General features: G+C 40.6%; 3 protein-coding genes and 1 non-coding gene across 5 annotated transcripts; 3 read left to right on the top strand and 1 right to left on the bottom strand.

The window, feature by feature from the left end:
• Positions 1 to 2102: 2102 nt before the first annotated feature.
• Positions 2103 to 5024, bottom strand: LOC110759421 (uncharacterized). 2 transcript variants are annotated; one of them, XM_088244802.1, is made up of 6 exons: positions 4333 to 5024; positions 4178 to 4250; positions 3989 to 4078; positions 3863 to 3907; positions 3526 to 3606; positions 2103 to 2509 (listed from the first exon to the last, which is right to left on the bottom strand). In XM_088244802.1, the coding sequence occupies exons 1-6, from the start codon at positions 4800 to 4802 to the stop codon at positions 2486 to 2488; spliced, it is 783 nt and encodes a 260-aa protein (XP_088100928.1). In that variant the 5' UTR covers positions 4803 to 5024; the 3' UTR covers positions 2103 to 2485. The 2 variants fall into 2 exon arrangements, with proteins under 2 accessions (XP_088100928.1, XP_088100927.1); XM_088244801.1 differs by lacking the exon at positions 2103 to 2509 and adding an exon at positions 2748 to 3171 and having other exon boundaries at positions 4333 to 5023.
• Positions 5025 to 15249: 10225 nt separating this feature from the next.
• CDC25 (Rhodanese/Cell cycle control phosphatase superfamily protein) lies at positions 15250 to 16891 on the top strand. Its single transcript, XM_021961449.2, has 3 exons — positions 15250 to 15408; positions 15531 to 15669; positions 16482 to 16891. The coding sequence occupies exons 1-3, from the start codon at positions 15326 to 15328 to the stop codon at positions 16656 to 16658; spliced, it is 399 nt and encodes a 132-aa protein (XP_021817141.1). The 5' UTR covers positions 15250 to 15325; the 3' UTR covers positions 16659 to 16891.
• Positions 16892 to 17473: 582 nt separating this feature from the next.
• Positions 17474 to 17547, top strand: TRNAI-AAU (transfer RNA isoleucine (anticodon AAU)). Its single transcript has one exon. It is a non-coding gene; the product is annotated as a tRNA-Ile (tRNA).
• Positions 17548 to 17559: 12 nt separating this feature from the next.
• LOC110759402 (uncharacterized) lies at positions 17560 to 19921 on the top strand. The gene is made up of 4 exons (XM_021961450.2): positions 17560 to 17716; positions 17790 to 17867; positions 18004 to 18099; positions 19550 to 19921. Exons 1-4 carry the CDS (start codon positions 17714 to 17716, stop codon positions 19625 to 19627), a joined length of 255 nt encoding a protein of 84 aa, XP_021817142.1. The 5' UTR covers positions 17560 to 17713; the 3' UTR covers positions 19628 to 19921.
• The last annotated feature ends 569 nt before the right edge of the window (positions 19922 to 20490 follow it).

Genomic DNA, 20490 nt, shown 5'->3' with positions numbered 1-20490 from the left:
AATGATTCACTCTTGAAATTGGTTTTGTTTTTGTGGCTTTTGTCCCCATTCTCAATTAGCTGAGAGTTCACCTACCATTGAAATTTTACAGTTTATCAGCCCTGTGAGTGGAAGAGAGACTTAAGAATTGAGATTAGAAAGGGAGGGGAGTGTTGAGGTTTTGGACCAGAAAAAAAAAAAAAAACGTGGGTTGCAGGCCAGGGATTTTTATTATTAAAAAATATTTTTTTTATTTATTTAATCCACATGTCACAATGTGATTGGACATGTGGGCTCCACTTATTTTCCACATTATACACTTAACAGAATTTCTGACGGCAGGGACCATTTGTGATAAAAAGTCCAAACGTGAAGCACTATTAGTGTCACAAAAAAACCTCAAGGACCATTCGTGATAATTTCGTAAACGTGAAGGACCATTTGTGATAAAAAGCCTAGAATTTATAAACATTTGCACTTCAGTTGTCAATATAAGGCATAACTGCTTCACAGGATAAATGCACGCAAAAAAGATGTAAAACTAATTACTATAAAGGCATTAAAATGTAATGTGAAACCAATAATAGTTTTGGAGGCTAAGAGAAAGCCCAAATTATAAAATATAATGGACTTTGGAAACATATTTAAAGCCCATTTATAATATAATAAAAAAAATTTAACTTTTTTTAAATTACAAAACTATCATTGATTTTTTAAAACAAATCCAAAACACTTAGAGCATCCACAATCATGCTTTCTATTTTTTAATTAAATTTTAGCTAAAAACATATAAAAGTTATTTTAGGAGCTCTCTATAAAATTTAAACTTCAATCATGCTCTCTAATTTGGGGAGTCATAAATGCTATAACTCTTTTTTGATTGGTCCATCTCTATTATAAAATAAAATAAAAAATAGTTAGCATTAAATAAAGGTTTGAAATACTCATTAAATAAAGCAGTATTAAATTATAAGGAGCCACTAAGAGTCCTTTCTCTCTCCTCAGATTTAGGAGCTCCTAGAGGTCTCCTTATTTTAGGAGGTGGATAGGGAGCATGGTTGAAGTTGTATTTTTACAATTCCTCCCTAAAATTTGTCTAAGAATGTAATTTAGGGAGCCCATTGTGGATGCTCTTAATAGGGTATCAAAGTAATTTAATAATCAATATTAAATTCAATATTACCAACTGTCATTTTTGTGTTTTTTTTTTTTTTGGTTTGTTTATAGAAATTAAATGGTGTAAAATTTGACTATATTATTAGTGCTAAGAATGGGAATATGACTAAATATCTCTTGTTAAAATGCATGTAATTGGTAATGTAGAACTTTTTAAGGTTAATTAACAACTGGGAGACATTGAAATGTCTGCCTACATTTTCTAATTAGTAAACTGAATTGGCATGTTTGTCCGGCAAAGCTCGTCAAGATAGATTTTGACGAAATGGATTCCTCGGTGAAATATTTCCAGAGCAATTGTGTCCAGCCAGGTGCTCTGCCGGTGAACAAGCTTCTTTCACGACTGTTACATCCCGTTTGGTTCATGGGAAAGGAGGCTTGGGAATGGGAATTCAATTGCTTTCCCATGTTTGGTAAGTCTAAGAAAGGAAATGGTTTCCTAGCACATGAGAAAGTAGGGAGGAAAGTGAAACCCTCCTCTTAACTTGGGTTTTGTTTTCCCTCCTCATGGGAAAGTTTGGGAAAATGAGCCAACATTCAATGCACAATTTTCATGACTATTTTGTCCCTATGAACAATTTATAATTACAACGTATCATTAAATGCATTCTTTTTTTATTTGATTTAATATGGGTATAATTGAAAAATTATACAGACTTTGTTTTCCATTCCTACTCAAAACAAACATGGGAAAGGAAACAAAGTGAAATCTCCCGGTTACTTTCCCAACATTACCAAACGTGGGAAAGGAGGAATCTTTCATTCCCATTCCTTGGGAAATGACATGGGAATTGATTTCCCCTCAAATCCATTCTGTGAACCAAACGGGGCCTTAGAGCTTAGTTTGTTTTTAATGAATATTTTATTTTATTTATATTGTAATCTAAGTCTTAATAAGTTTTATTCAAATTAATGCCACAGTAACACAAAAAGGGGCGCTCATACGATAAATGAAAAGACAAATGAATTAACCCAAAGAGGTATGTCCCTCATCCTTGCCAGCATGTTGATCGGGCTGCACCACTGGTGGAGGTAGAAACGGGCAAGCTGTGTGACTGGTGGTGTTACAAGGCGGGCTGTGTCGCTAGTGTTAGTACAAATGGGCCAGGAGGTGTGGTGAATGCAGGGATAAAAATATGCATCTGTTGCATAGCCTGATTCCAAGACAGCTGAAAAGGCTCCAACATGCGCTCAGCCTCTGCCGTCAACTCCTCCTCCAATTGCCACATGATGGATGCTGATGCCTGAGAAGAAGGCGCCTCGAGGTCACAAACCCACCTAGATCCCAACTCAAGAATCTGTTGCCCGGAATTAAGACCTAATGCCGACGTCATGATATGCTCCTTCCCCAATCCTGCACGATAGTCATTCTTGTTGGTGAGCATCTCATCCTTTAAATATAAAATAAACTTAAACGTATTTCAATTAGAAATTAATTTACAGATGTATATAATATGTGATATAACAAAACTCAAAAGTGTAGCTGTAGCAACCCGATAAGGAAACGTGCATACCGTGAAGGTCATAAGCAAATGGCTAAGGATAAACTGAGCCAATAAGAAAGTGACTAGAAACCATCCATAAGCAACAGATTAACAGAACAACGAAGTTGTCATTCAAAACATCCACAAGGATAAACCAACATAAGCATGAGCCTAATTCACAAGATCAAGGAGTACCAAATTCATCAGAAGAGTAGCAATATCTCTCAAAATACAAACCCAAGATCCAAAATGACAAACTACCATAGAGTCTACAGTCACTACAAGCGATAAGAAGCCCTAAGCTAAATATCCAGAGAACAAAATCAACTCAAGTGTGAGGATCATCATCCTCTGGACTTTGGTGCTCCAATCGCTCCAAAGTTGCTTCAATACCATCAATTCTGTGCTCCAAATTCGCTCCCATTCCATCAATTCGGTGCGCTAATCCAGTAAAATGCTCATCCAAACACTTCAGTATGTCATTGCACTGAGCTGTGATTGACTGCATAATCTTAGCAGAGTCCATCGATGGCTGAGAGGAAAACAACACTGACCTCAGAAACTATACGAGTACTAAGACACCCAAAGGGCAATAACTACTTCCCATGATAAAAGTGAGCAAAGAGGTGGATCACCTAAAACTATAGAGACATTAAAATGTAATGTGAAACGAAGAATATTTTCAGGGGCTGAGAGAAAACATGACTGCTGATATTTTTTGCAAAAGCATGAGGCCAGAGGGATATATATGACCAGAAACAAAATAAATCAAATACAGTGTAAATGACAGATTCAATAAATACAGTTAAACACAATCAGAAGAATGTTACCTTTCGACGTGCATACGAAGGTTACATACAATCAAAATGTAGCAAATTAAACATACCTCTGTACACTGTTGAACTTTTTGATGCAGTTCACCCTCTCGCTTTAGCCATTCAGCTTCTTTCTTAGAAAGATCAGCAACCTATACATACATGAAAGACCGTATACTTGCTGAAAAAGCTAACCAATGAATAATGTAACATATACATTCATCATGTGCATACGTTTGTGTACATATATGATATATGATATCTGACATGCATGTACCCTGCTTCTATATCTATAATTAACTAAATCAGCAAGACGAACCACTTAAGTAAACTGTACTATACAAAATGTGAAGGGAACAAAACAAATTATAAGACATCCAAATCACTTCAGTCACAAAATATCCTTACCTTCTCCTCAAGAGAAGCACACTTATCCTCAAGTACCCGAATCCTCTACAAACAAGAAGAACCCATCATTCCAAATAAATTAACTGAACCAAAATTTTAATTGACGCTCATGAGGTCTAATAATACCTTCTGTGATTCTTCATCAACAGAAAGAACCTGTGATACGAAAAGTTTCCTAACATCCTTCAACTTGCATTTCTGGTTGCATTGAGGACACTGGGAAGAAGGGAAATGTACAACCATGAATGTCAAAATAAAAAAATAAAATTTTTTCAAATGGTTTGAAAATCATGGGATTGCTAGATAAGCCACTACCTTTCTCGAATTTCTACGCTGTAGCCATTTTGTTATGCAAGACATGCCGTATATGTGGCCGCAGGGAAGACAGCTGAAATCGTTAAACCAAAATTAAATCATAAATAATTGGAAATTTTGACGAGATCACAAGGAATTGAGGGTTCAATTCGAACCAGATGCGATGATCGCCGTCATTGGTCCAAGCGTCCAAGCAGATAGGGCAAAATAGGCCATCGATTACACTCCGATTCCATTCATTGCCTTGGGAGCCTTCTGCGCTTCCAATTCCACCCAACGACGACGTTCCCGCTCCTCCTATTCTTCTCCGCTTCTCTCTACCTTCCTCTGGCCCATTTCTCGCTTCTGTTTCACCAGCAATCCCGCCAGCGAGGTGACCAAAACTAGAGGGTAATATTTCTGAAAGGTACACAGCATAATCCGCATCAATCAAGTCTTCCTCTTCGTCTTCTTCTTCTTCTTCTTCGTCTTCCTCTTCTTCTTCTTCGAATTCTTCTACTTCTTCGTCTTCATCATAGTGATTTTCGTCGTCTCGATCGCCATTGTTTTGCATCTCTGCGTCTTGATCCTGTTGAAGTTCCTCGTCTTCGCTGATTTCGATGTACGAAGGATTAGGGTTTGCCATGAGCTAGTTTAGAGCCTACTGTGACCGATGGATCCGCGCCTTAGCGTCGGTATACGTATTCAAAAAAACTCTATCGGCGCCTTGCTAATTAGATTCATCTAATTAGTTTTAATCGGTAAAATAAAACTCTTCATAACTGTATTTTGTTGTTGTTGGGATCTTCATAATTGTATTTGATTTGAGCTCACATTTTGTTTGTTGTCATGGGATCCGAATTCTCTTTATCGTTTTAACCATATAACACCCAAATTAAATAAATAACCAATGTGATTATACCCATTAACTATCTCTATCCTCCTTTCATGGACGGATTCGAACACATCACAATTTGACACGTATGCAAAAATAATTTATCAAAAACACGAAAAGAAAAATCTCTACACACATTTCAATTTGATACTACTTGAATGTTCATACTCATCATCAATCTCCTTAATTTAGAGAGTTAAATTTTACTGGGTTTTCCTCCTCAGTCTTGTGCTTCAAGAAGACACATTCTTAAACCTATGAAGCACTGTTTATTGTTTGCTAAGATTCAGTGAAATTTTACTATTTAGAAAAAAGAAAAGAAAATTGAAAACAGAGATCAAAGAAGCTTCACTGTCAATGAAAATTAACAAAAAAGATACAAGTACAGATTAAAAATAAACCATCTTCGAGTCTTTGAACATTAATTCAAGTTGATACCAATCATAACAGACAGAATGAGGTACAAACTGGGTGATACTTCTCCTTTATAACCAGCAACTGATTAGTGTTGTCTTCCCAGTTCAATCCTTCTATTTAGACGAGCCATATTCAGTGTTGTTGTTATATATATCTGGTTGGTACTAGAAATGTCCTACCAGAACTGTCCTACCAGAAATAGCCCACCAAGAATGGCTTACCAGATATTGCCTAGCCAATATGGCCTACCTGAAATGTCTTACCCATTTCAATATTGCCTAGCCAATATGGCTTACCCGAAATGTCCTACCCGTTTCAATATTTCCTAAACCAAGATGGCCTAGCCGAAATGTCATACCCGAACAATATGTCATACCCGAGCAATATGTGCTAGCCAACTCCTACTGCCTCAGCCATGTGCAGACCACCACGCACACCTTTGATAACAGATCACCACGTGCCTCCTGACATTTCACCAGGCCACTACCCCGTCTCCTGACAGCCCATGCCTTCCCCACGTGCTCAGCCCATACTCCACTGAGGATGACCCATGCCTTCCCCACGTGCCCAGCTCATTCTCCATTGAGGCTGACCTATGCCTTTGCCACTTGCCCATTAAACAACGGCAAGTGGCCCTCCTCTCCTGCCTATATAAAGGAAGAGACCCCTCTCCAGCAAGGACTCTCGAATTCCTCCTCTCCATGAGCATATTCAGAGATGCCCAAGCTCTCCCTCTCTTCCTCCTGTATTTCGGCTCTCAAGCCTCTCCATGTATATTGTAATACTCATCTATAATAAATACCAAGCTCTACAGTGGACGTAGCCCTATTCATGGGTGAACCACTATAAATCTGTGTAATGTGTGTGATTGTCCGGATATCCTTTACCCGTGCTAAAACACCCGTTAACAGTTGGCGCCGTCTGTGGGAATCGACACGAAAGGTTTATGTCGTTCTCATCCTTCTCCACCTCGAAATCCATCTCCACCGAAGACCATATTCATGGTCCAGCTACTTCTGGCCGACTGTGACGAGCAGAGCAGGTTGCTGCTCAGCTGCGAAATCTGCTCAAGACACCTAGGCCTCTCAACCTACGAAAATCAAGGGTAGCAAGCGAGACAAGAAATGGAGAAACAGCTCGACTCGGTCCCAAAGCATCCCACTAAAATTCTTGGCTACTAAGGACCGAACTGTGTACAAGCCGACCCGGTATCGTCTAGGTCGACCAGGTGCGGACCGAGCCGTCTAGATGTGCCGACCTGGTCCTTATGGACCTATCAGAAATCAGGGGTTGTCGGAGCTCCAGTTGCGTCGACTCCATCCTTGCCACCCCGTGCCATTACGCAATTCCTCCTCCCAGGCGTCGCTCTCTGTTGAAGTGCATAAACAGATAAGAAATCTCTTGCTTTAATGATTAATTATTATTAAATTGGTCACATATAGCATCTCCACGGCACCCATTTCATGAACCATATTATAATGTGGGTCATATCTCCAAGAGCATTTGATGTCTTTTTATAAATATTCCCATCCCCTATGTCGGACCAGGATACCCATGTGCCCTCCTACTCAATTTCCTGCTCCAATCATGCTTGCCCACTAAAGAGAGAATAAATCTTTTCCTACTGCCATGATATTTTACATTAAAATATTATGTACTATCTTCCTCCCTGTTATGCAAACACTAGTATTAAGAGGCCTTGTGGTCGTTGCCATCAGGAGACCCTTTTTAAGGCCTACCACGTGAAGGCACAAAATATATATTTTTACATGTTCGAAAATGACCGACCCACTTACACAATATTATTATGTGATTAGCTCAACACCACACCTCCAGTGTGCCCAAACCAGCTCGGTACCACAACTCCAATGTGCTCGCAAATCGGCTCGGTATTACGCATATGTGGATAGAAAGGCACCACCTTACCACCTTGCATGTCTGACCACCTTGCATGCATGGCCGACCTACTTACCTTGCATACGTGGTGTGTTACTTGCAAGGACGACCCAGCTGACCACCTTGCATGCATGACCGACCTGCTTACCTTGCATGTGTGGTGTGTTACTCCCAAGGATGAGCCAGATGACCACCTTGGAGAAAATGACCAACCCGACCACCTTGCATACACGGTGTGTTACTTGCAAGGACGACCCAGCTGACCAACTCGCATGCTTGACCGTACATCACATGCCTAGCCGAGCACCTTGCATGCTCAAATCTCCACATCGTAGCCGACCCAAGCACGTTGCATGCTCAATCTCCAAGTCGCATGATGGGTCGAACACACGTCGCAAGACCTACCCGAGTAGCTTCCATGGCAAATCTCTACGTTGCATGGCTTACTCGAGCAATTTGCATGACAAATCTCTACGTTGCATGTCAAATCTCAACGTTGCATGGTCTACCCGAGCACCTTGCATGCTCAAATCTCCACGTCGTAGCCGACTCGAGCACCTCGCATAATCAATCTCCACGTCGTAGCCGACCCGAGCGCCTTGCATGCTCAATTCTCCACGGCGTAGCCGGCGCACCTTGCATGCTCAAGTCTCCACGGCGTAGCCGACCCGAGAGCCTTGCATAGTCTCCACGGCGTAGCCGACCCGAGAGCCTTGCATGCTCAAGTCTACATGGCGTAGCCGACCCGAGAGCCTTGCATGCTCAAGTCTCCACGGCGTAGCCGACGCACCTTGCATGCTCAAGTCTCCACGGCGTAGCCGACCCGAGAGCCTTGCATGCTCAAGTCTCCACGGCGTAGCCGACCCGAGAGCCTTGCATGCTCAAGTCTCCACGGCGTAGCCGACCCGAGCGCCTTGCATGCTCAATTCTCCACGGCGTAGCCGGCGCACCTTGCATGCTCAAGTCTCCACGGCGTAGCCGACCCGAGAGCCTTGCATGCTCAAGTCTACATGGCGTAGCCGACCCGAGAGCCTTGCATGCTCAAGTCTCCACGGCGTAGCCGACGCACCTTGCATGCTCAAGTCTCCACGGCGTAGCCGACCCGAGAGCCTTGCATGCTCAAGTCTCCACGGCGTAGCCGACCTGAGAGCCTTGCATGCTCAAGTCTACACGGCGTAGCCGACCCGAGCGCCTTGCATGCTCAAGTCTCCACGGCGTAGCCGGCGCACCTTGCATGCTTAAGTCTTCACGGCGTAGCCGACCCGAGAGCCTTGCATGCTCAAGTCTACACGGCGTAGCCGACCCGAGCGCCTTGCATGCTCAAGTCTCCATGGCGTAGCCGACCCGAGAGCCTTGAATGCTCAAGTCTCCACGGCGTAGCCGACCCGAGAGCCTCGCATGCTCAATCTCCACGACGTAGCCGACCTGAGCACGTTGCATGCTCAATCTCCAAGTCGCATGGTGGGTCGAACACACGTCGCATGACCTACCCGAGTAGCTTCCACGGCAAATCTCTACGTTGCATGTCAAATCTCAACGTTGCATGGTCTACCCGAGCACCATGCATGCTCAAATCTCCACGTCGTAGCCAACTCGAGCACCTCATAGTCAATCTCCATGTCGTAGCCGACCCGAGCACCTCGTATGCTCAATCTCCACGTCGCATATGGATCACCTTGCGAGGTTAATTCTCCAAGGAACAAAAGCTTCCCCTCTCCAAAATACCGGTTGATTGCCTCCGCCAACAAGGAACTTACATAAAGGTCCCAGTCGAACTAGTTCTCTACTAGGAACTTGGGGGCTGGGGAGACATCTTGTATGTCAGCTCGCCTCACCACCACCGCCAACTTGTCCCACCATGGTTTAAAGAGAGACGACGAGGTCCCGCCATGGTTAAAGTGAGACGAAAAAGGGTATATCATCCGTAAATTAGTATGTAGCGTGTCACGTAACATATATCATTTTCACATGATCATCACATACATCATATCATCATCACATACATCCTCATCACGTCATCATCACATACATCCTCATCACGTCATCATTACATACATCTCCATTATGTCATAAATGCAAAATTGTATGTGTGAACTCCATTACGGCTCGCCTCGCCACCAAGACCTACCAAGGCTTGATCCTCCATGATTTACCTCGCCATAAGGCCTATACGAACTCGCCATCGAAAGGTGTACAGCTTGCCTAAACTCCAACCATTTGCAGCTAAGGCTCATTACTCACAACAGACTCATCGACTCAGCCAAACAAAGATTGACTTGAAAGTTCCCAGTCAAGAACTAGTTCTCAACTAAGAACTTGGGGGCTTGTTGTTATACATATCTGGTTGGTACTAGAAATGTCCTACCAGAACTGTCCTACCAGAAATAGCCCACCAGGAGTGGCTTACCAGATATTTCCTAGCCAATATGGCTTACATGATTACTTGAAAGTTCCCAGTCAAGAACTCGTTCTCAACTAAGAACTTGGGGGCTTGTTGTTATATATATCTGGTTGGTACTAGAAATGTCCTACCAGAACTGTCCTACCAGAAATAGCCCACCAAGAATGGCTTACCAGATATTGCCTAGCCAATATGGCCTACCAGAAATGTCTTACCCATTTCAATATTGCCTAGCCAATATGGCTTACCCGAAATGTCCTACCCGTTTCAATATTGCCTAAACCAAGATGGCCTAGCCGAAATGTCATACCCGAACAATATGTCATACCCGAGCAATATGTGCTAGCCAACTCCTACTGCCTCAGCCATGTGCAGACCACCACGCACACCTTTGATAACAGATCACCACGTGCCTCCTGACATTTCACCAGGCCACTACCCCGTCTCCTGACAGCCCATGCCTTCCCCACGTGCTCAGCCCATACTCCACTGAGGATGACCCATGCCTTCCCCACGTGCCCAGCTCATTCTCCATTGAGGCTGACCTATGCCTTTGCCACTTGCCCATTAAACAACGGCAAGTGGCCCTCCTCTCCTGCCTATATAAAGGAAGAGACCCCTCTCCAGCAAGGACTCTCGAATTCCTCCTCTCCATGAGCATATTCAGAGATGCCCAAGCTCTCCCTCTCTTCCTCCTGTATTTCGGCTCTCAAGCCTCTCCATGTATATTGTAATACTCATCTATAATAAATACCAAGCTCTACAGTGGACGTAGCCCTATTCATGGGTGAACCACTATAAATCTGTGTAATGTGTGTGATTGTCCGGATATCCTTTACCCGTGCTAAAACACCCGTTAACAAGTGTGATTACGAGAATGAGCCTTTCTTTCATCTTGTTAAGAAACCGGAAATAGGCATTTCTCCAAGACCTTTTTATCACCAAACTGCCAAAAACAGCCCAAAATCCAATAACGAATCCCAGTCCCATGCTTACATTGAACCATATCTTGTCAAAACCATAGTCATCTTCAAATCCGTCTTGTTTAACTTGTGCATCCCCGTCATTGGAAGTTTAAAACTCGATTGGCAATGGAGGCCCGCAGAGTTATGAGTTTCCTTTAAATATGGTCGGGTCATGGAAGGTGTGGGATTGGTTGGCTGAGCAAAGTCATAGAGGTCATGCTTAAAGGAATTGGACCTGAAAGATGGTTACTTGATAGGTCAAGAGATTCCAATCGTTGCAAGCTTCCAATACTCTCTGGTATTCTTCCTATCAGTTGGTTCCGGGACAGGTTTAAGGCAAACAAGTTTGATAGATTTGTTATCTCTTTCGGAATTTCTCCCCATAAATTATTGCTCGAAGCATCTATAGGCCTCGTTTGGTTCATAGGAAAGGAAGCTTGGGGATGAGAAATCAATTGTTTTCCCATGTTTGGTAAGTCCAAGCATGGGAAATCGTTGCCTTGCATATGGGAAAATAGAGAGGAAAGTGAAGCCCTTCTCCCCCATTGGGTTTTGTTTTCCTCCTTTTGGGAAAGTTTTGGAAAATAAGCCAACATTAAATGCACATTTTTCATGATCATATTGTCCCCATTAAAAATTTAGAATTACAATATAGCATTAAATGCATTCTTTTTTTAATTTGATTTCATATGGGTATAATTGAAAAATTAAACAAATTTTGTTTTACATTCCTACACAAACTAAACATGTGAAATGAAATAAAATGGGAAATGAATCTCCATTTCTCATCTATTGGAAAATAACATGTGAAGTGATTTCCTCTCAAATCCGTTCATGTTTAAGCATATTTAATTGATCACTATATTTGTATTGTCTTCCCTTCACGCTTAAATCCATGTAAGCTGCTATTACCGCACTTAGACAAAGAATCAAGAAGTTGCTTTATCTCCCCACTCACAGAATTGCTTGATATATCTAAACTCTGCAAGCTGTAAAGATTTCCCCATTCCATTTTTGGAATAGGGCCAGTAACTTGACAATCATAGAGATCTATTGTGTCACAAGGGTAGTGATATTGACCAGCCACTCAGACCATGAGTGATGTGAAATTTACATATGGAAGAAATTGAGTCCTTTGGTGAATGGGTACACCAAAGGATATGGGCCCTTAGATTGAGATTAGTGGGATTTGGACTAATCTACACTCTTGGTATGGAAAACCGGGAAACCTGGTATTGGGGAGAAAAACTTCCCTGGCACGGGGATGCCAGCGTCAGCCATCCACGTCAGTATCCCCTGCCAATTAACTCTTGACAGCTGTCAAATACTTTTGAGACTTCTAAATTTTTCTTTCACGCCTGCACCATCGTCCCTGTTCCCCTCTGCAACTCAAAGCCCTCTTTTCTCTCTCATCTCTCCCTTTCTTTCTCTCTCTTCTAACCGATCCTCCCTTTCATCTCTCCCTATCTTCCCCTGAAACTCAAATCCCCTTCTTTCTCTCTGTTCTTAGCGAGTCTCCCTTTCATCTCTTCCTCTCTTCCCCTGGAACTCAAATCCGTTTTCTTTTCATCTCTTTCTCTATTCCCCTGGAACTCAAATCCCATTTCTCTCTCTCATCTCACTGACGCTCTCTCTTTCTCTTTTCGCGTCGTCAATATTGGAGCCACACCTCAAATATTTATTTCGCTACATGTGTAATACTGTTTTCTTTGAAGAGGGTTAAAAAATTTCTTTCACTTCATTCTTAGAATTGCATTATGGGTTTCTGATAATTGGTTAAATTATTCTTTGAATTTCTTCTGTGATATATGGGTAAGTGATATCTTTCTCGAAAATTTGGTTATGGTTGTATATATCGGTGGTTTGCATTATTCTTGATAAAAATTGATATATTTTTTAATTTGTATTGGAAATCAAAGGAGAGATTCGACCAAGAAAAAAAGATAGGGAGTGATACTGATAAAGAGAGTTGGGAAAGATAAAGAAAAGAGAGATATGATCATATGAGAGAAAAGCAGGGGGTTTAAGTTCAAAAGGGAATACGGATGGAGCGCAGGCGTGAAAAAAAAAAACATTTTGAGTGAGAGAGAGAGAGAGAGAGGTAATTTTAGTTGTAGGGAAGAGAGGTTGAGATGAAAGGGAAACTCGGTTAGAAGAGAGAGAGGGAGAGATGAGAGAGAAGAAGAGGTCTTTGAGTTGCAGAGGGGAACAAGAACGATGGAGTAGGCGTGAAAAAAAAAAATTAGAAGTGTAAAAAGTGTTTGACAGCTGTCATGAGTTAATTGGCCGGGGATACTGACGTGGATGGCTGACCTGGCATCCCCGTGCCAGGGAAGTTTTTCTCGGTATTGGGGGTAGAAAGGTTTATTAAATATTAAAATATGTTAAAGTTCAATTGCCAAGAAGTTGATACACATTAATTGTCAAGTCGATACACATCAATTGTCAAATCGATACCTTTTTTATTTTTTAACAAAAAGGAGCAAAAGTGACAAGAATATAAAAACTTAAGTCAGCACACACTCAATTGATACCCATTAAATTGATTCCCATCAATTGCCAAAGAGTGTTACTAAACGAACCCAAAAATTAACTGAGTACACCCTATGATCTAAGGCCCCGTTTGGGATTGCTTTTTTTGGCCAAAAACCTGCTTCACTTTAAAGTTAAGCAGTTTAAGGTGTTTGGTAAAAAGAAAATATCCCAATTATTTTAAAAGCAATGGCCTTTTGACAGCAGCTTTTAAAAGCAGACTCTGGGTTGCTTTTCAAAGCTGCTTTCAAAAGAAGCAGATATGAACATTTAATGAATTTTTTTAATTCCCAAAATACCATCATTCATTTTAAAAAATGACACCACCCCCACTTTCACATCCAACTCCACCACTTGCACCACCACATTCACTACCTCCACAACCTCCACCACCACCTCCTCCTTCACCTCCACCTCCACCTCCACCTCCACCTCCACCTCCACAACCACCACCTCCACAACCAACATCACCACCACCACCACATCCTCCTCCTCATCCTCCGCCACCACCACCTCCTCCTCCTCCTCCACCACCTCCACAACCACCATCCCATCCACCACCAACTCCACCTTCATTACCACCACCACCTCCACTCCATCACTACAACTACCACCATGCTGCCACTGCCACCACCACCACCACCTCCACAACCGCCATCCCCACCACCACCAACTCCACCTTCATCACCACCACCACCTCCACTCCATCACTACAACTACCACCACATGATTAATACATAACACTTTTAACATCATGTCTATTTTAGTCATTATTCACAGTTACAACAATTTTATATTAAAATTTACCAAACGCTTTTACACTGCTTTTTGTACTAACAGCACTTTAAAAATATTGTTTACCAAACATGAAGCTGCTTTACTTTACAGCTAATTATTTTCAAAGCACAGCAGAAGCAACTTTTTTTAAAAGTGACAGCAATCCCAAACTAGGCCTAAGTATACCATAATATTTAAATTAAAATGTAGAATTAACTAAGTACACCCTATTTAACTACCAAAATACCCCTAATACACCCCTGATACACCCTAATACATCACACCACCAAATTTGTCGAATTACATCCCATGGCTTCTTGCTTTGAAACTGTGAATGCACTGGAGGTGCCACCATGGGAGGAATTGCTGCATTTAGCTCATAGTCGTAGCACCAACAGCCATAAGTTAGACTATATAAGTGACTATCATGATCCCCACCGAGATCTGTCCAAGAGTTGGAAGGTTTCGAACTTCTAGCAATACTACTTGACATTAGATAACCAGAATAACGAGGATGGAAGTCTTCAGAGGAACCCACAATAGAAATCAGCTGTGAAAGATGGTGCTTATATCCAACAGAAGACAAAACCTCATGATTACAACCCAACTGATTCCCATCCTAGTTACCAACCCAATTATCAGTCGAACCAAAGCTTTCTTGTAGTTGCTGATCTTGATTTTCATTTCTAATGTCCCCGTTTCCAGTTGATGAGTAAGAGAAATACATATGAGGTGCATGATGGGCTTTACCTAAAGGTTCTATACTCACTTCGCCATTGGAAGAGGAAGATTTTGAGCATCATGTGAAATTGCAAGACCTTGAAATCTTGAGGTATAGCAAGATCTTTTGCATTCCCATAAGACGGTATTCTAAAATAGCAATTCCATTTGGGGAATTGTCATCTTCCAAGAACATTGGTGGGGATGCCACCTTCACACCGTTTTCATGTGGTCCATTCACACATTGACAAGGTATTTAAACATTTGTAACTTCACCAAAGTCTCCAAAGCATATGTCGAAATCAAACCATGATGGGCAATAAGAACTAGAGTTTTTCACTTTCCTTTGTTTCACAATTTAATATATCCTTTTTGGTCATTTTATATTAGAGTAAATTAGTAATTCAATAAATAATTTGGTAGCAGGTGTTAGGGCAAAGTCACTCAGCGTGGTAATCACTGTGCAAAAGCTCGGAAATTTTAACTCAAATCTTGTAATCTACAAGATTAAGGAAGAAAGAAGAGGGGGGCAGAGAGATTCGTCTTTAGAGAGAATTAGCTTATCCATGGCTCGGAGTATCTCCTACATAACAGGCTCTCAGCTTCTCTCTCTCAAACGCCGCCCAAACATCGCCATCATAGATGTCAGGTTTACAAGTCTTTCACTTGCTCTCTCTGGTTCTCTCTCTGTGCTTCTTCCATGGAGTTTATTTGAAAGTCGTATGCTGAAATTGCTAATGGGTTTTCTTTTTCTGGTTTTATTTGTTGAAGGGATGACGAAAGGAGTTACGATGGGCACATAGCAGGGTCTTTGCACTACGCCAGTGGCAATTTCTATGACAAGATCTCCAATCTCGTTCAAGATGTCAAAGGCAAAGACACCCTCGTTTTCCACTGCGTTCTTAGCCAGGTTCTTTGATCTCATCTCATCTGTACTTTTCATCTGTGAGATTATTGCATAACCCAATTGAAGTTTCTGTAATTTTTTTTTCTTTTGATTTTATGCTGAAGATTGTACACTTGGGTTGTCCAGAAACAGACTGATTTGATATATGTTGTGGAGTTTTGATTTCTTAATTGCATGATCAGAGTGTTAAAGGCATAAAGCAAGCTCTAATATGCTTTTTAACATGCATTTCTTGGCTTGTTTTGAAAGTGAAGCCAAGCATCTTGAAAAAGGATTTGTTGGGTCAATTCTATTTTCGCTTCAAACCAGCAAAGTGCAAGTCCTATATGAAACTTGCTGATCAACTTGCTATGCTCTTGAAAGTGGAAACCTTGTTTGATATATTTTGTACCTGTAACTCTGTATGTACTTGGATGAGGAGTCAGCTAATTGTTCTAGTAGAAAGATTTAGTCTTTTCCAAGTTTGAGATTTTTCTAATTCTATATATCTCATAAATTACTGAATCAGGACTGTTTCTTGAATTTAAGAAAAGCCAGTGTGATTCCCTTTTATACCACAGAGCCTCAGAAGACTGAACTGCTTTCATACAATTAAAGTCTGCCCTTTAGACTTAGTTTATTGAAGGTCTTGACTGCTTCTACTTCCCTTTTCTGTTATTGGGTTAAGGAAATGAGTTAAGGGCTTTCTTGATACTGATTTCTCTCTCATGCTCACTCTATCATGCTTGAAGGTGTTCTTGAAAGATATATGTAATTTCGACCAAAAAAAGAAGAAAGATATATGTAATGCTGCAAGTGTTGTGATTGTTTTGTAGGTCCGTGGCCCATCTTGTGCACGAAAGTTTGCCAATTATCTTGAGGAGGTGAAGGAAGACACTGGAATCAAAGACATTTTGATTTTGGAGCGTGGCTTCAGTGGCTGGGAATCTTCTGGCAGGCCTGTTTGTCACTGCACCAGCGTCCCCTGTAAGGGTGAGACTGGGAGTGCGTAATGCTTGATCAAAGGACATACCTGTCGGGGAGGAAGCATGTTGTTTGCCCATTGCCCCATTGCTACAGGCAATCTGCTTATAAAAAGCATACATAGACAACTGTATTGACTTAATATATTAAGATATGCGGCTGTCATTGCTGCTTCAGCTCTGTTCAGTCTCCCTTTTATTACATAATGTTTTTGAAGATGAACAAGGAAACCCATTAATGGACAGCATATTTGACCACTTAATTGCAAGCTTAATTGTTAAGATGTAGTTTGTCGAAAGGCGGGCGGGAAATGGTAACAGAGAAAGATGGCCCTAACCTTAACTAGATTTGACTATGGCTGGAGATGTTGGTTGGAGTTAGACACACTCATTCTTGAGCTTATATGCACTTCTTGTCCTCCTCATGGATCATATGGTGGTTGGGATTTTCTGAAATTGATGCATGGACATCTGTTGCATCCGGTTCAAGTAAAGGGGTGTGGCCTATCTCCTGCTTAGTTTCCCTGTTTCCACATGAATTTCTTGTATGAAATCTCTCAATTTAAATTGCATTCACTGCTATCCAGGCCAGGCTCAAAAACGAGGGAAAATATACGTATGGTTAAACATGGAATGTCAATGTCTCTTTGCCATCATAGTTAAACCAGTGAGAGCAATCAATCGGTTGAACATTGTGTGGATTAAGTAGATTTCAATGAACGTATAATAGGGTTACTAAATTTTGAGGGTGAATCTTCACTTGTGCTGTGAAAGTGATGGAATGAAGGAAATTATTTTGGGCTTAGATGTATAAATAAGTAAATTCGCTCCAAAATAAACAACAAGGCCTATTAGCTCAGCTGGTTAGAGCGTCGTGCTAATAACGCGAAGGTCGCAGGTTCGAGACCTGCATGGGCCAAATTTTCTTTTTTTATTTTAGAAAACAAATAAAAAATAATTTTTAAATTTCATTTACTAAATTACTAAACGATAGCTGGCTGGAAATCCCCTTCAACTCTGTAAACAACGACGAACATCAATCACAAGAAGAAGAAGAACCCGTTCTATCAAAATCGCGTTTGAAGATGGTAAAATTTCTCTCAAATGCTCATCCAAATTCCATTACTTTTCACTTCTAATTCTGTTTTCCTCTTTCATTAGGTTTGCGTGGCGTGTCTCTTACCACTTTTCCTCGTCCCAATAGTCAATTTTTTGCCCCTTCTCTTCTACTACATCGTGGTAATTTCATCAGGCCCTGTTTGGTTGCCGAGAAATTTAGGTCACCGAACAGGATTGAAATTGATTTGGGTCACTATCGAATTGTCCAAATTATGGTGATTTTTAATCAGAAGTTGAATTTTGTGTTCGTTTTCAGGGAAAAATTTATAGGCTTCTCGGGTGGGAGTACAGAAAGCCAGAAATAGCTCCTCCGGCATGTCCTTACAAGCCTGTAGCTAAACAGGACAGCAAAGTGAGACGAATTTTCAATTCTCTTTTTTTTTTTTTGTTGTTGAAAAAGTATAACTGTTTATATTCTTTTTATCTGCTTTGATTGTCCCACAGTTATAATCTGTTCAATTGGGATGTTTGTTGGGTTTTCTTCAATGGATTGATGTGGTACTGAATGGGATGCAGGATTTCTAGAACTCTAGTTATATGCAATTTATGTTATTGTTTTGTTGTGTAGAATGGTTTAATGGTGATTTTTTACATTTTGAGATATCCACTTGTAGCAGCCTTTCATCCTATACTTGAAAAAACAAACAGAAATAAAATGCCATATCAAACATAACTGCTGCGTTGGTTGCAGTCCACTATATTAGTTCAGGTGGATTGAAACTGGGTTTGGTCCTATTCATCCATTGTTTTGACCCTTTTCTTGGTTTGTGTAAGTCAATCACTCAGCACATAATGCCATCTCATATAAATACAAGGACCGTGATAATGGTAGCTCCATATGTGATGAATAACTTAATCTTTTTATGGATAAATGTTGCACCAGGAAAAGTAGTGGAGAACTGGTGACAATGAAGTTTGCTTAATTTTGAGATTATTTAGGGTGTTAATTACATCGGATTTATACCTGCTGGGTTATGTTTCTCTGTGACAAGGAATTCAATAATTAATTGACTTTGCCTATTGTCCCTTCTAGTCAGACTAAGTATATATATATCGATGGTTGGTATATGAGTTGTGCAGGAAAATGGTATCTAGCTCTTCAGGAACTAAGATCTTAGTTCGTATTTGTTTTCTATGTGTTTTTTGGGGATTTGAGGTAATGGTGAGATCTTTATCGAGTTGAAAGAAAAGAGCTATAATTTAATGCGAGTTAGTGGGAGTGAAGGGAGGGATGGATAATGGGTAAAATTAACATTTCAAGAAAAGAAATTCCCTCCCTCAGCTAAACAGAAAAAGAAATTTGAAGTTGCTCATTTACCACTGAAATGAATATAGTTGTTGAAATCTCAATCAGTTGCATGTTGATTTATAGACATTCATTTGCCTTCTTCGTTTTGAGAGGGAGTTACTTGTTTCCAGCTGTGTTAGAATATATGTAACCTAATGAGAGCTCATATTATCTAACTAATTTTGATTTGATTGCTTGCATTATTAATCTGTGAATGCATTATTCTTTTCTGGTTATTCTTTGTGCTTGATTCCTTCTTAGTTATGGAATTTACAGAAAAGAAAACTAAACATTTTGAAATGTAATTGTTGCTCCGAAACCGCTCATTGCTGGCTGGTACAATCATTACGTGTACTATGTTCAGCGGAGCTGGCCTCATTACAGGCACACCATCCATTATTGACCCTGTACTGCTGCTGCTGATATTTTTCTTGCATCATTGGCTGCTATGATTGCTTTAATATTTTCAAGGCTGCTTTGAGTGTTGCTAAATTTTCATTTCCGTTTATTTCAGGTAAATGAAAAGGCTGAACCTGCGCAACCAGACTCTGTTCCCGAATTTGTTGGAGCTGTAGGTTTGAAGCAAGAATGACCCTCGACTTTTCTGGCGTTGTAGGCATGAACCTTACACATGCATAAGCTTAAGGCTCTCTCGCACTCTCTCTCTCTCTATTTTCTTTTTATTCAAAAAACATTTTCCTTCGTCAGCTGGGGTGACACAGATATGATGCTGTAAAATATGTAGTTGGTTTCAACCACGTCCTTAAAAATCTAGGTGGAAGCTTTCTTGTTTGAACCTTTACTTCCGTCAAAAATACATTGGCAATTGTTGTCCTCAGTTTGATTATACAATGAGAAATGGTGAAGTACTCATAAATTGTCTGAATTTGTTTTCAATCCTTTTTGTTCTTGGATGCTTATATAGCCCAAAAAAAGGCCATATCTCTCAATCGTGGACCATATTTCAAGAATTCTATAGTTAGGGCCTTATATATGACCCTAATGAAAGGCCCTATCTCTTAACCGTTTGATCAAAATAGTTAGTCGATGAATTAAATTGGTTAGTATGACCTAACGGTTAAGAGATAGTCTTACCTAAGGGCCATATATAAAGCGCTCACTATAGAATGCTCACTATGGAATGACTCGACTGTATTTAGGATTTTGGGCCTTGGGCTCCTATTTGGGCTTTGGGGCTCATGCAGTATTTTATTGGTACGACTTAGAAATATTGGACAAAATGGCATTAACAAATGAAAACTGGAGATAGCGATGTAATATTATAAACTCCAAAATCTTCTCCAACCTTAAAAATAGTATATGAATAGTCGCTGAAAGACACAGGAAAATTCACGACCTTTGGGCATTCTAATTAATTAAACTCAGTAACATATATTATCTGCTCTGCCCCCATTTTAATCACATAAAAAATTTTGCGGACTTTTCATCGAATTT

The sequence above is a fragment of the Prunus avium genome, chromosome 7 (assembly GCF_965620075.1).
Source record: "Prunus avium chromosome 7, drPruAviu1.hap1.1, whole genome shotgun sequence".
Classification (NCBI taxonomy): Eukaryota; Viridiplantae; Streptophyta; class Magnoliopsida; order Rosales; family Rosaceae; genus Prunus; species Prunus avium.
This window is presented reverse-complemented; position numbering and strand designations above follow the sequence as displayed.

Bases quoted from the DNA above. Each gene is read 5' to 3' on its own strand.
- LOC110759421 (XM_088244801.1), bottom strand. From the start codon at position 4,802: ATGGCAAACCCTAATCCTTCGTACATCGAAATCAGCGAAGACGAGGAA. The intron at 4,251-4,332 runs GTTCGAATTGAA...TAACGATTTCAG, and splicing joins GACGGCGATCATCGCATCTG to CTGTCTTCCCTGCGGCCACA. The intron at 4,079-4,177 runs GTAGTGGCTTAT...CCTTCTTCCCAG, and splicing joins AGCGTAGAAATTCGAGAAAG to TGTCCTCAATGCAACCAGAA.
- CDC25 (XM_021961449.2), top strand. From the start codon at position 15,326: ATGGCTCGGAGTATCTCCTACATAACAGGCTCTCAGCTTCTCTCTCTC. The intron at 15,409-15,530 runs GTTTACAAGTCT...TATTTGTTGAAG, and splicing joins ATCGCCATCATAGATGTCAG to GGATGACGAAAGGAGTTACG. The intron at 15,670-16,481 runs GTTCTTTGATCT...ATTGTTTTGTAG, and splicing joins TCCACTGCGTTCTTAGCCAG to GTCCGTGGCCCATCTTGTGC.
- LOC110759402 (XM_021961450.2), top strand. The intron at 17,868-18,003 runs GTAATTTCATCA...GTTCGTTTTCAG, and splicing joins TTCTCTTCTACTACATCGTG to GGAAAAATTTATAGGCTTCT. The intron at 18,100-19,549 runs GTGAGACGAATT...CGTTTATTTCAG, and splicing joins TAGCTAAACAGGACAGCAAA to GTAAATGAAAAGGCTGAACC.